Here is a 15,207-nt window from a genome sequence, read left to right as displayed (position 1 = left end):
GGATGAGATGGAGAGAGCTCAGGGAGGGAACTAAGGCTTAGCAGAAAGAAGATCCCATAGAGAATGAACTGTAAAATATGACCAGTCAATGTGCACATAGACAAACTTAAGATGGGTTAGGGTTATTGAAGATGTGACCCTGTTAAGAGATTACCAACCTGTTAGGACACTCAAATGGGAAATGCTCAGCAGTGAACCTCACCACTGAAGGAGAAAGCAGCTGACAGAAAAACTGAATGATCAGTAGGAAAAGTAATAAGACTCTAAGAAAAGCACTTCATAATTTGCACTTGTGTGAACTGGGTGGTCCAATAGAATCCTAGGTGTGGTGGGATTGTTTAGGATCAGTGATTTAAGAGGGCATAAGAGAAAAAGAAGATAGGAAAATTGGCTGCAAAATCTAACGTACTTTATCTACTGATATTTAAAATATTTTTTAAAAAATTAATCACAAACTATTCTACAATTCTCTGATATGTTGAGATATCCAAGGAATAAATCATCTGAGCAGACTAGGGTTCTTTTGGTTGTCTTTTGGATGTATTATTTTCTTCCTTTCCTCCATTTTACAGATCGCCAATTATTTAATAATTGCCTGCTAAATGTCAGTCACATAGGTGTAAGGTTAGAGAAATACATAGAAATATAGTATTAATTCAATATTTATATGTAATTCTGTACTAATTATTAATTAGGACCATATATTCCATGTTAGACAAAGAGTACTAGCATGGTGGTTGGCATGAAGTTTTTCTCCACAAAAAAAAGAAAATTAGTTATAAAGAGATCATATGTAGACTGAATTTAGTTTTGGCAAAAGAATATTTTATCTGAAGAAATAACTATAGTAATAACTAAAATTATATATTAATACATGGATATTTATTTTATATGAAACAGAATTAAAAATTAGCATTTTAATAAGTATAGTTATGATATAAATGAATAATTGTGTCACCAACATAAAATAAAGCACAAATTAGAAATTGAACACCTTTTGTTTGGCCAGAAAACATGGAATCTTTTATTATGATTCTTTGCCAAATTATTCTGATATAATTTTATTATTTTATAATAGTAACTAGTATTGTACTATTAAATAAGTTGTAATCAACACTTGATGATAATTAAATGAGAGATTGAATATATATGTGCATAAAATATTATATTTATAACTAACTTAGCACCTACATGGAATGGGTCATAAATAAATATTTGATAAATGAATGAATGAAGGTGATTCTCTAAAATAAATAACCAAATCTTCTTTCTCATATTATTAAATAATTCTATTATTGAAAACTTAGTAAAGACAATCACGGAACCATGCTAAGTGAAATATGAAATGAGCCATTGCTTTTTGAAATCTTTATTTCATAATTATTTTTCATTCTAATTATTAATAGTTAAATATATTTAAATGTTTATCATATAAGTGTCTTTTGTATCCTGTTTCTCTAAAGAGAAATTCTGAACAAAGGGGGAAAGAACAATAGCAAAACAACTAAGACAAGAGGGAAGAAAGATTCAAAATGAAGCTTGCTCAGCCCCTCACAACATATATGGTTGCCTAAGGCCAGACAAACAGTGATAGGCTCCGAAGCACAGTACAGGGAATGAAATTTTAGAGTCAAAGACCTGAGCTTGAAATTGGTTGTTCTGGGCTTTATTCTCATAATAGTCACTCAGTGACCTTCAATGAGCCACTTTATTTGTGTCTAAATGCCCCTATTCATTTCAAAGGGCTAATAATACAGAAATAATTTACAAAGAATTCTGAGATTTTCAAATTCAGGAGTTAAATAATGCAAACTGACATTCCATGGTCAGTTAACAGTGGGGCAAAACAGTTTCCGGAATCTTTATCTTATGTTTTAAATTGCTTCAGTTATTTTTTATCTCAGTAAGCCTCGTTCTCAGCAGTTCCACTAATAACTGTGTTCATTTCTTAATAAAAATTCTGAATGCCAAGGGCAATGCTTTGTGTTTGTTTGTTTTTCTCACTTCCCCCCCATTTCTTTTTTTTTGGTTATATATTTTTCTAAAATAGTACTTCATGATAATTTATATTTTTTTCTGTCTAAGAGCCAGGAAAAGTTCCTGAAACCAAACAAGAGACGATAAAAGTTGCAGGACAAGGTAAGTAATAAAACGCTTTAAAAATTCTGTTGCCCTCTTATTATTTTTTTTAAGTCCATGGCACTTTATTGACAAAAGCAAAAGCTGTTTATTGCAGAATAGCACCATCTGCTGGGTTATTATAGAACACATTGCATGAAGATACACATTTCAGGTATTTATTTAGTAATTGAATCAAGCATGACTGAGAGTAATGCCAGATTTGTAGAGAAGCTGCCAAAGGACCCAATAATTAGTATCTTTGCTCCAAGTTTTAGTAATTGTGCTTTAACATATATTTCTAAAAATAAGCCATAGATAGATACATGGAGAGACAGATAACAGCTATAAAATAATATATACATTTTCATAGTTTTCAGTATACTTTATAATTTATGTCATATGAGAAAAATTAGTCAGAATGTTATTAAATTAATATTACTTCACAAATACCCAAACTGCAAAAATCTGGTTCCAGATATGGCTATAAATTAATTACGCTATTTTTATGAGCCATCTAAGAAAATTAGTTTTATCACTTACTAATATCTTTGGGGAATTAAAAATGGTTTATTTTCAAACCATGACAAGAAATTTGGTGAAAGTATAAAGGAATGGCACAAATGTTCTGCCTTTGTCATCTGTGAAAACTTTACAGAACACACTTAGAAAATAAAAGGTAAAATATTTACAGGAGAAGATCGTTATCTTCCTTCCTATGTTAAATTATACAATATCAACCAATAAAGGAGATACATATAGGCAGCAGTGCAATTGTTTCTGGGTAGACGGCCCTCGTAGCAGACTCCTTAGAATATCACATTATATAGATTCAGTGTTTTGCATCTGACCAAAATTTTTCTGCTATATTTAACCCTGGAATCAACTATATGCAGAATTATGTTAATAAATATTGGTAAAATGGGTTTGCTAAATGCCATTTGACTCAATTATGTTGTTTATGAACAATATATGCTAGAATGGTTAAGAGCTATAATATCAGATTTTAGTTTCATGTTGATTACAAATTCAATAAAACTTGTTTATCTTTAGGAATGTCCTGATGGACAATGTAATAAATATAGAAAGTAGAAATGCAGGGAAAATATTACCAACTCTGTTTTTTAAAACGTGAAAATGCATCTCAGAGTGAATTCCTCAAACAAATGGCTACCAGTTTAAGGAATCATTGCTGTTGATGTCTATATATTCTCATAAAAATGCAATCAACTTCTGTTTTGACACAGACTTCTGAGGACCACGGTATAGATGTGGAAATATGACTTGCGGCAGGAATTTAGTGTTACTTCAAGCTCATATTAGGAGAGTTCAAGAGGAGGAAATTAAAGAGATATCTGAAAACTTGCTTCAAATTTGGGCTTAGGGCTATAGGCTCTTTGTTCCAACATTGAAATTACATTGCACAAGGCAGCCTAAGAACTTAGACTTCTGGAATAAAAGATTTATTATTGAGTGAATAGTAACCTAGAGTTTCAAAGTCTTGTTAGAACTATACTTGTAAGGAAATTAGATGAAAGTATTGATTAAGCACAGTGAACAAAACATGAGTTGGGTACTGTATGTACGTATTTACTAAAACAACAATGATGCACCAAAGCAGGGACACACCAAAGCAGGAATACATATCATTTGTGTCATTGAAGATCCTCCATAAATCTTTCTTAAACGTTTTTTAACACCATAGGCATATAATTAAATTATGCATAGAAATATTATTTGCAGGTACTCCATGTGGAGACAGAACTTAAACACAATTGACATAACCCTATAGTAGATGGATGTTTTTGAAGTATCAAGTGACAAAATTGATAATGATGGTAGTAGTGTGGTGAAAGGCTAGATTATATTTGTTCTTGCATTAACTTTTAACTTTTCTAACAAAGGAAATATTACAAAATTTGGTTTTATATAAATATGTATGCATAGGTGTTCATATATAATTATAATTATTACTAAAATTTAGCACATTGACTTTAGAAGTACATTTTTTTTAAATTATTTTAGCAAAGTTTTTAGGCACTGATAAGACTATGAAATAAATATCTCTCTACTGCAATACTGCATTATCTACAATTTGGAGATATAAGAAATTTAAGTAATATCATAAGTAGAATATTGTGTAGTACTGAAATGAATTGTAGAGAACTTAAATGCCATATGAGTTAAGACAAAGTGATTTTTAGTAAGAGTTGGGGGTTGAGGGAGTCATCAAGGATGAGGGGTGACTTGACATGGGTTGGGACTGGCAGAGGACAAAAGGATGGCTGGTGAGTAGATGGCTTAAGTAACTATAAAAAGAACAATAACTATGAAAGATTGTTGCTATTCTCAAGACACGAGACAATGCCCTCAACTAGGATAGTGTCAATGACATAAGAATAAAAGTGCAAATGTGATGAACATTTGGAAGAAATAATGTTTCTTCTATATAGGATATATAGAATGAAACAAAGGAAAGAATGAAAATGGTGCCAATCTTTGAAGCCTGGGTGAATAGGAAGATGGTAATTATCATACATAATGTGTTCCAGGCTGAGGAATTAGCTTATGGGAAAAGAGTCAATCTTTAGCAGGTTAATGTTGAGCAGACCAAGAGTAATCAGGCAGTGATTTTTTTTCTGTAGCCAATTAGAACTTAGGTGGGAGACGAATCTAGTTCATAGGTATTACATAAGATATTGTGTTGAAGACATGGAATATAGACACAAATTAGAAAGGAAGGTGAGAAATAAGGAATTGTTTTTTAATAAGTTAGGTTCAATGGCTGGTAGACATCTATTGTAATTAAAATGCCTGAGAAAGGAGAGAAGCCATAATGGAACTTGGTTTAAAAGATGGAACTGTATGCACTCTGTGTTAGTGCATTTCCACTGCCTTTTTTCTTCAAGATTCCCAAAAAGAATATTAAAAATTTCCTATATACTACAAAAAGAAGGTAGAAAGAGAGAAACAATAATAAAAACCTGAAATATTAGCCACTAAACTCTCATTAGTATTGAAAAACCAAGAGCCCTAGATATGAGAACCATATCTATCCATTAAGTTCGGGCATATTCAACCACATAATCCAGGTAAGTAGATTAGAATCAGGCAAGATGAGCGGAGGGTTAGCATCAGGTCATGTGGAACACAACCATTCCGGAAACAACTGGATCCCAATGCCCTGGTTTTGATTGGCCAGTGGCTTTCCGATGACAATGAATGAAAGACATTCACCTTCAAGGTATCCAGGGCAACTCGAGAAGGCAGGGTCCGTTAGGACAGAATAGGTCAGACTCCTTCGTTCAGCTCTTTTCCATCATAGCTATAAAGGGGAAACTGAAACTATCAAAGAATATAAGAATGGAAAAGAGGAAAATGCACGTACATACATGCATGCCTGTGCCGGCACATGCATATGTACACATTGCTTTTCTAGGATTATTTTAGAAATCAAAAAATTTCAATGTAGCTAAAAAAGATTTTCCTGATTCTTGAAGGGATTTAAGTTTCAGAGTCTTTTTCTTCTTGTAGAATTTATAACAAATAACGGTTTTGCAAAATGTATTCACATTCTCAGCCACTTTTTGGCATTGGCCAAAGCCTTAGTCCGGTTGCCCTTCAGAGGTGGGTTTATGGTTAAGCTGATAAACTTTATGCTCCAGGGTGCTCACTGGCCAGAGCCTCTTCAAGGACCTGGAGATAAACCACAACAATTTTTATTTGTAATTTTGTGTTATTTTGTCCTTCCTCATGCCCACCCTCTAATCCAACTTGCTTTGTAGAAGATATCACTTAAATTATGGGAAATATTGTAGAGATAATTGTAAAAGAAAAAGCGAAAGACCTCTTGCAGTATATAGTAGGACAATACCATTTCACCATTTCTTTTCCTTATTCTACAAATTCTAGCAAATTGTGAACATTCATGTGAATTCTAGAACCAAAATGTACACTTGTTAGATGATTTTTAAAATTATGAAGTTTTTAGAAGGAAATTCTTATTTGCAAACTAAAGAACGGACAACAAGGAAGTCTATTGAGTCAAACTCACAGTACTTGTTGAAATTATGCCTTGTGGCTTTGAAATCTATCAGTACCCACATCTTTTAATTCATTTTGTCAGTATTTTTATTATTATCCTCATTACATCATTGGAATAGACAAATCTTTAATTTAAAAACATTATAAGTATAAATCCTTTATACATTTTGCATATTATTAGTTAAAACTACATGAAAAAGAAACAAATGTCACAAAGTAGAGTTAATTCATTTGTAAATTCATGGTTTTGGTACAAAAGGAACTGTATCAATAATATTTAGAAGTAGAGAAAAACAACCTTAATAAATTAAGATATATTTTCTTCCTATCTTTTGTTCCTGATTTTTAGAGCCTATTCTGCTACTTTCTCTCTGTACGAATGTGTGCAAATCATTTTAATGTCTCTGAGGCTTAGTTTCTTGCTTTGGGCTGCCTTTATTACAAGGCTATTGTATTGTGAAGACCAAATGAAAGGATGTATCTGAAAGTGCTTTTGGCACTTGTAGCACAGAATAAATGTCCACAGTAGTCCTAGATGTTTTCTCTAAGTAGTCCCCAATATTCTATCCCACTCAAATGGGATTACTGTCCTGGGAAATGCATCATCTCAGATTTAACTAATGTGGCCTAAGACTTCTCCGAATGGGTTTGGCTCTTAAATGAATACTACATAGAACAAAGGGTCGTCTTGCTTGGAACAATCCCAAGGTTACTGCGCACAAATGTTTCTGGTAAAACCCATAAATTACACCTTGGATCTAGATTTAGATTCATGATTCAGAATGAGATGAATGCTACCGTAGAGAAAGTAAGAATTCAGAGGTGATTACAGTGTTCTGTGCCTTTCCCTCTATGTAGAAGATGGCACAAATTTACCAAAAGGAGGCTAAGGTATCTATTTCCCCTTCCTAAAATAAGACATTTATACACTGTTATTATAAATGCAAATGTAGACTACACATTGCTATAAAATTCCTCAGTAGCTAGGCACAGATAATTTCTGGAATATCACCTTCATTTTTTTTATCGATCCAGTCATAATCTGTGTTTTATGACCTCTTAGAAGTAATTGTGGTTTTCTCAGATGTAGCAATTTAAAACGTAAAATGAACTTATACTAAACACATGCTTATAAATTTGACTTTTTATGTAACAATTTATTTTTATTCTTTTGCCATAAATATATCTTTATTTCTGTTAAAATAATCTTCATATGAAATAATAATTTCAGTTTATATCAATTACAGGTTTGGATTGATTAGTTAGTGCATAGTTGACTACTGAATTTATGAATGCATGGAATACAGTCTCGTATTCTTAGGAGTATTCTGAAGAATGTTCATTTAATATTTCTTAATGCTATTTTCTTTTCATTATTTCAGCAGCAACTAAAAAGGATGAAAAGAAGGAAGGTATGTTTTATGCAAAATCCCACTGTGCCTTTTGTGAGAACAATTTACCAATATTCCCCATTGGGTTTTGACTGCTAACCTGCCTATATTCCCTTTGGATAACTGGTTCTATTATGTGCATACATTTTACATGAATGTATTTTTTCTACCTCACCTCACACAAAAGGGTGAGCTACTTTTTAAAAGTAATTTTAGTCAAGTCTTTCCCAAGATACAAGGGATAAAACATAGCCTCTCAAAATCCTAGGCCTCCTACTCTATTGGCAGTTTTATTAAATTTCAAAAATATGTAAAATACAAACCCCATTCTCATTGGCATTCAAACAAAGGTATTAAAAGCCTTTTGAGTGTATGAAAAAGTCAAATTACAATTTCACAGCTTTAAGCTTTATATCTGTTTGTCCCCCATTGTTATGCCTGTAGGAATTTTTTGTTCTATTTTTCCTGGCTTATATACCTCATTTCATTTTTCTTTCTTTTTTTTAAATTGTCCATAATCAATATGCAATATTGGAATAGTTTGAGCAGAACTCTGCCCACGTGGATTCAAGCGAGCCAGTGTCCATGACAGGCTGCAAAATATACAACAGTCACCTTACAGACACCAACACTGAACTTCTGGTATAAGCTTTAATACCAATTTTTCCTATGTCCCTGACATTTAGTCTTCCAATATTTTCAATTTGACTGAAAAATCTTCATTCACAGCCTCCAGTTCTCCATTGGCAACTTCATATTGCCATTTGTGACCTCTCATTGAGCTCCTCACTGGGCTCCCCTTCTTCTATGTTCTGGGAGGATCACAAGGCATCCTGCCAAGGCTCAAATTAGCTGTGGTTCAAACCTTAGCCTGCATGGCCTGATTTGCATAGACGTGCAAGGTCATCAGCGTTCCCTGGTGGAGTTGTTACCCTATACTCCTGCCCACTTTCTTCCTTTATGTATCACATACTTCATCTGTACAAAGATACTCTCTATTTTACATGTAAAATGTGCCATCTTTCCTTTGTTTTTGCTGTTATCCTAACAGAGCTTACCTGTTTCTTTTCTTTCTATGAATATTCAATTTTTTTATAGCTCAGGATAAATTCTCCTTTCTCTGAGAAATCTGTCTGATCCTACCAATTAAAAATACTTTCTCTCATGTATAATCTCCCATCTGCATCCTCTACTATCACTTATTTCTTGCCACCTTGTACTTCATGTTTCTTTTATTTTATTTTTCTTTTACTCTAATTGGCATAAGCCTTTTGACTAAAGGGACCAGGTCCAATTCACTTTTATTCCCTATAGGGACTAAGATATTTCCTTAGTTTGTATGTTGCTCAACAAATATATACTCTGTGAATGAATCAGTAATATCTAGGGCTCTTAAGATGAATATAATAGCCACAAGAAATATGAATAAGTACCCATTTTCTAATATAGCAGGCAAGGGAATGATTTATTATTATTATTATTATTAGGTATATTCCACTGAGTTTTTTAGGTTTGGGAAATCATAATCAACTACTGACCGTTTCATCATATACGATCACTAGCTGCTACTTGGGTTTGTACTAACAGCTCTGGGTAGATCTCATTCATCTAAACTCAGCTTGATTGGTGAATTCTCAGGGACTGGAATTGTGGGACTTTCAGGTTATATTCTGAAGAATAGAATTCCACTGAGAAATTAGCCAGATGGATTTATTGGTTACTATAACTAGAGCAAGTAGAGTTGAGTACTTGTGAGAATTAGTTCTTGGTTCTAGGGCTTCAGAATTGAGATCTGAAGAGGAATCATGCTGAAAAACAGAGCAAAATGTCTGGTATTATAATTGAATAAAGATATCAATCAGGCAAGTTCCACAAAAAAAGATGGGGTACTCCATTACCAGCAGTAGTAGAGTACCAGCGAGTTATTTTTTTCCTTCAATATAAATTGATATTTTACTTTCCTCTGACATCACTTGTGAACATAAAGGACTATACCTGGATATATCACTAAAGATGAGTAAGTGAAAGATTGAACAGATTGAGAACACATTACTGCTTTTAGATCACAGGTGCTGGGGGCCTCGATGTTCTTTTTTTTTTTTGAGACAGAGTCTCACTTTGTTGCCCGGGCTAGAGTGAGTGCCATGGCGTCAGCCTAACTCACAGCAATCTCAAAGTCCTGGGCTTAAGCGATCCTACTGCCTCAGCCTCCCGAGTAGCTGGGACTACAGGCATGTGCCACCATGCCCGGCTAATTTTTTCTATGTATATTTTTAGTTGGCCAGATAATTTCTTTCTATTTTTAGTAGAGACGGGGGTGGGGGGTTTGGTCTTGCTCAGGCTGGTCTCGAACTCCTGACCTCGAGCGATCCACCCGCCTCGGCCTCCCAGAGGGCTAGGATTACAGGTGTGAGCCACCCGCCCAGCCTATGATGTTCTTAATAAAAGACTGCTGTTCAGATTATTGGGCAGATGGTCTTGAGGGAAGTATATTCACCAAGTAAACCTTCATAATATTTTTAAGCTGTTCCACAAAGACTGCTGAAAGGGCATGATGAAGTTTAACAGCATGAGTATTACCATCTAGTACTAATAGTTCCTAAGGGTCAAACATGTGATCTTTCAATATGAATCAGTATATTTTTTGGTTGCTCAAACACTTTGCTTGCATAATTCGGTTGCAATGTTGACTCCTAAGAAAAGACATAACTTTATGGTGATGTTTTAAGTAAATTTCACTATAGTTCTGAGTTCTTACAGCAAATATATAGAACTTTTTAAAGACCTACTTGGTAAGATCATGGCTCATTATTTTTTACATTTCTACTTCATGAAATGTTTTATTTTATCTCAATAAGTGTTATCATTTACCTGATGCTGGACTTCATATTATGTTTTATTCTTTCATTTCATTACAACTGATATCTAATAAAATATATTATGGATTCTTAGTGAGAAGAAAGGCAGATTAAAAATAACAGACATTTCATAGATACATATATAGTATTGAGCTTTCAATACCTACACCATCCCAGCATCTGGTCTGAGAATTGGAAATGATCTTGTATTAACCTGCCGTATTTCATCCTCCATTTGTTCCACCACTTTTTCCAAGCCTTATGTTCAATTTATTCCTGAGTGACCATGTGCTCTTCATAATCTTCTTGTGCTTTCCATATTTATTGGCTATATTCTGGGCTCAAAAGATTGTTCAGTGAAGATCACATGACTATTTGAGCAGACAGAAATCCTTCTTCAACATACCGGAGTCAAACTACTTGATATCTCACAATGGGCATTGACCTACCCACTTCATGTTTTCAGCTGTTGTGTTATAAGTATCTATGTTTTAAATAGAAGTGACCACTGTATATTTTTAATATATATTTAGGCATATGACAAAGATGCTATTTGTCATGCTCTTATATGAAACTTTTATATAATATTTTTCTATGTATTAGAATTGCTTGCTTATCCAATCAGCGTAATTACTCAAGAAGAAAATGAATGAGAAAATGCTTGCAAAGCATGTATGTTTTACATAGTAAATTTAGCCTACTCAGTTACAGTTCCTGATGAGAAACTAAATTGCAAGAAGTAGATTTTTTTAGATTGGTTTTCAGGATGGGGATTAATTAAGAAAAATCTAGTCTAAAATTATTTTTACTGTACCATGCTGGACACAATAGTGTTTAATAAATGTTTACTGAATAAATAAATGTTTATTCAAATTAGAGAATTTCAAAAATGTTTTGTTTCAGGAACTTATTATTTTTCAAATCAAGATTTGTTTTTTTCCTCTTATACATTAAACATATCCCTATTATAGAAAAATAGAAATTAGAACAAGGAGGAAGAAAACCTTGCCTAATTTCTTAATCTGTACATAGCTGTTAGTCTGTTGGCATATTTTTCTCTCATCTTTCTTCACATATATACTCACATGCACACAAAAAGTCATTTTATGATATATTTTTATTTTGCTTTATTCAATTTATGCTATTTAGCTAATATTTTCCAGATTTGACAAAATTTAAAAAACATTATTTTAATGATTGTGTATTTTTCTATTGTGTGGATATGCCACAAATTCATAAACAGTTCCCCTATTGCTGAAAGGGTGCTGTTTAATATTTCCATTCTTTAGAAGTATAAAACAATATCATGAAAAAGCATCTTCTTACTATATTTTTGTGATAATATTGCATTTTCCTCTTTGTTTTCCTAGAAATAGAATACATCCAAAAAGCATGCTCATTTTTATGACTTTCTAGATTTTTTCTAAGTTGCTTTCCTAAAATGTATTTATAGCTTACACTTCTATGGAAGTGGGATGTTACTTTCACCACAGTTACTGGCATAGGTTATCATTTTTTTATAAAACGACTTTGTTGATCCTTAATTGCCTTTTGTGAATAGACAGTGAGTACATTTTTATCTTCAAACGTTTAAGGTCTATTACTTCATCAAGAAAGTAAAGTCATGATGCCTCGACATCACTATAAAGCACACAAATCTATTAGTATGCAAATTGTTAGTGAATATCTACAGTTCTAAGCCAGAGAATTTTAATCCGGAAAATCATTTATCACTTTTTGCAAGTATTAATTCACAGTTCATTATTATGGTTCTAATTTCAATGGTAGAGAATTTCAAAATTAAGTTACAAAAGAGGTAAAAGAAAGGACAAAAAAGACAAGAAGTAAAACATTCCAAGCAAAATTTTGAGGTAAGTTGCTTCCATCCTAAAATAAATGAGATCAAAAATCGCTTGTTTTTATTTTCAAGTGATAGGAACACAGAGTTTCATGGCCTGAATAATGGAAAATAATAAATTTGTCAGATGTAGGCTGAACACTCATCCGCTAAAAATAAAATAGATGTTTGTTGGCCACTAGATACACATTACTACCTAGCAGTTACAAATATAATAATGTATTCATCAGTAACCCATGAGCCAACGCCAACCTGTTTCTTTTCCATTACAACAGAAGTACCTGAATATCCTCATTGGAGTTGTACTGATTATTCAAAGAGAGTACAATGCTGTTCACCTGGACTGCCTTAGACTGAACAAATGAAAAAACTTCAGGCTAATTTTATGAACTCCAATGCATCTTTATGGAAATGGACCACAAATTTACTGACTTTGACTTTTTATTAAAAGGTCATTAACTTCTATAGGCATAGTGAAATCTCTATACAAATTATAAGTGGATATTTTCTTCCATATTTTTTTAATATTTTATACTTCAAAGAGTTTCTCACCTCCTGCCTCACTCTAATACTCATTCTCACAAAAGCAGAATGGTTTCTCCTTAAGCCTCATATTGTGGAAATATATTATGCAATCAATCCATTTTGTTGAAAAATATTTCAGTGCTTATGGAAATTTGTTGTGAGCTAATCATTTGTTGATTTATAATATTTGTTTCATCAATACTTTATTTTTGTGTTTTCAGATTCCAAGAAAACAAAAAAACCTGCAGAAGGTACTGGAAATATTTCCTTTTTCTGTCTTATATTTGATGAACCCTAGAAATAACATTATTTCTTAAGGATTAACATAGAGAAAATATTATACATGGTACAGTGGAGAAAATATTGTGATTAATAGAGAGAGTGAGAGAGTCAAATCTTTTCTGATGAAAAATACTTGGCAGTAATAAAAAATAAATATTGCATATATTTACCTTTCACTGTAATTATTTTTAAAGAAATATTTACTTGGCAAGAAATTGAACCATGTTTAGTATCAAACATTTACTTTACTAGAAAGCATATATTCAATTAGTTTTGGATACACCAACATCAATGAGGAACTAAATTGTTCCTTTAAGTCTTGAATGGAATCATAACTCATTTGGCAAGTTTATCTGTGTCCCTGGACTTGTTCCCATGTGTTTATGTGTACAATGAGTTTATGCATTCACATGTGTTAAAGAAGACTACCAGGTGTAAATAATTTAAAATGGTTAACCAGTATAATCTAAGGTTAATTCATTGTCAAATAATGTTTTTCAATCAAATTATGGAAGCACCTATGATAACTGACAATACTTCAGAGCACCATTCACTGTGAAATTTAAGGGGAAAAAACGGGGAGGGAGGTTAGAAAAATTATTGTCTAATCAATATGGTGGGTAGTAAATTTTATCTTTAGTGGTTTTAAGAGGAATGACTTTCTGTTTATACAGCAGAACAACCCAAGGGAAAAAGTAAGGAAATGCATGAAAAGTGTATTTGGGTACATTTTTTTCTTTTTACTGCTATTATTGGCCTGTTGATGTAGTAATATTTAGATCTGCAGTTTTGAATCTGTCTTGCCTGTTTTATGCATGTGAACTCTGCTTGTTGTTTTTGTCAAAATTAAAGAATACACAACCTACAGGATCAGAGTAGACTGAAAAACCAGCAATCATTCTTAGAGCTCGTTTTCAAGCTCGTGCAATCATCTAATAACACTATTCACAGGCTCATAATGAAAAATACAACTGCATTCCATTAACCCAAACTCTCACATTTTTGTAAATTTAGTCTTCTTAATCTGGTTAGTTCTCAGTCCTCAGTAAAGACCGAAGTTCCTTGCCAGGCTACTTTTATAGCCTCTTTCCTATTATTTTTCTTCTTGTAATCCATAAATATTTTGGCATATTCACAGGATATATGACATTTTGCCCATAACATGATTTTGCCCCCATAGCCACTATGGGCTATGTTTAATAATGTTGCTTGGGGTCCATATCTTAAGTCTTATCCACTGTTGCTTTAACACACTATTAAACCTGTTTGTTAATAATTCAGTAAAACTCAATGTCTTGAGATTGTGTCTTTTGCAAATATAGGTTCTCCTCTAAAGAAAATATGAAATATTTAACAAATGAAAACAAAAAACCAACCTAACCTTATTTGATTAGCCATTAAAAATCAACACATTTCCAGGAATATAGAGGTTTTAAGCTCCAGCTATCAAGAACATGTTCTAAAATGTACACCAATATTTTAAAAACATTTATGTATGTTTTGGCCCTGCACAAAGTTAGGACCCTGAGACATTCTGTCATAAAAATGCTCTAAAATGCCCTGTGAAGAGACTCGTGAAATTATACTACAACTCAGCCAGGGGGAGCAATCCATCTATAAAGAAGAAGTATGTGTTCATACAGTCTTAGATTTATTTGAATGCCCAGTTGCTGGTAAGTACTGGCACAGGGAGACAGAAATCTCTTTATAAACAACTGCACCAGCAGGAAAATTGAGGACAACTGAAGATTTGAAAAATGGTATTAAATTTTTATATATGTATAAATAACACCTAAGACCCTCACTTTATTGCAGTCTATATGATTTAAAAGCTCCTGCTGACACACTGCAATTCATGGCAATCATCAGGGCATTGATGTATTTAATAAATAAACATGCCTTGCCAAGCATTAATTCACAACTCAACTGTTTCCCTTGTCTGTGGATTGTGACTTGGGCAGTGATAGGGAGAAGAAATAGTTTTCTTCAAAACAATTATTAGTTCTTTTCAAATTAAAGTGGTTTGCTCTGGTTTATCATCTAGACTTGCCCTTATTGTTGTTATTATTATATCTTTCAATTTGTTGGATTGTTTTTTTTGTCATCAAGATCACTTCATCCAATTACACAC

General features: G+C 32.8%; 1 protein-coding gene across 1 annotated transcript in view; it reads left to right on the top strand.

The window, feature by feature from the left end:
• TRDN (triadin) overlaps positions 1 to 15,207 on the top strand; it is a 333,314-nt gene that overhangs the window by 198,553 nt on the left and 119,554 nt on the right. Inside the window, exons 13-16 of the mRNA XM_045544289.1 lie at positions 2,086 to 2,139; positions 7,545 to 7,574; positions 13,016 to 13,045; positions 13,751 to 13,771. Coding sequence (XP_045400245.1) covers positions 2,086 to 2,139; positions 7,545 to 7,574; positions 13,016 to 13,045; positions 13,751 to 13,771 — 135 coding nt within the window. The remainder of the gene's footprint in view (positions 1 to 2,085; positions 2,140 to 7,544; positions 7,575 to 13,015; positions 13,046 to 13,750; positions 13,772 to 15,207) is intronic.

The sequence above is a fragment of the Lemur catta genome, chromosome 2, assembly GCF_020740605.2.
Source record: "Lemur catta isolate mLemCat1 chromosome 2, mLemCat1.pri, whole genome shotgun sequence".
NCBI classification, from domain to species: domain Eukaryota; kingdom Metazoa; phylum Chordata; class Mammalia; order Primates; family Lemuridae; genus Lemur; species Lemur catta.
The sequence above is the reverse complement of the archived record's forward strand: the minus strand, read 5'-3'. Positions and strand labels throughout refer to the sequence as shown.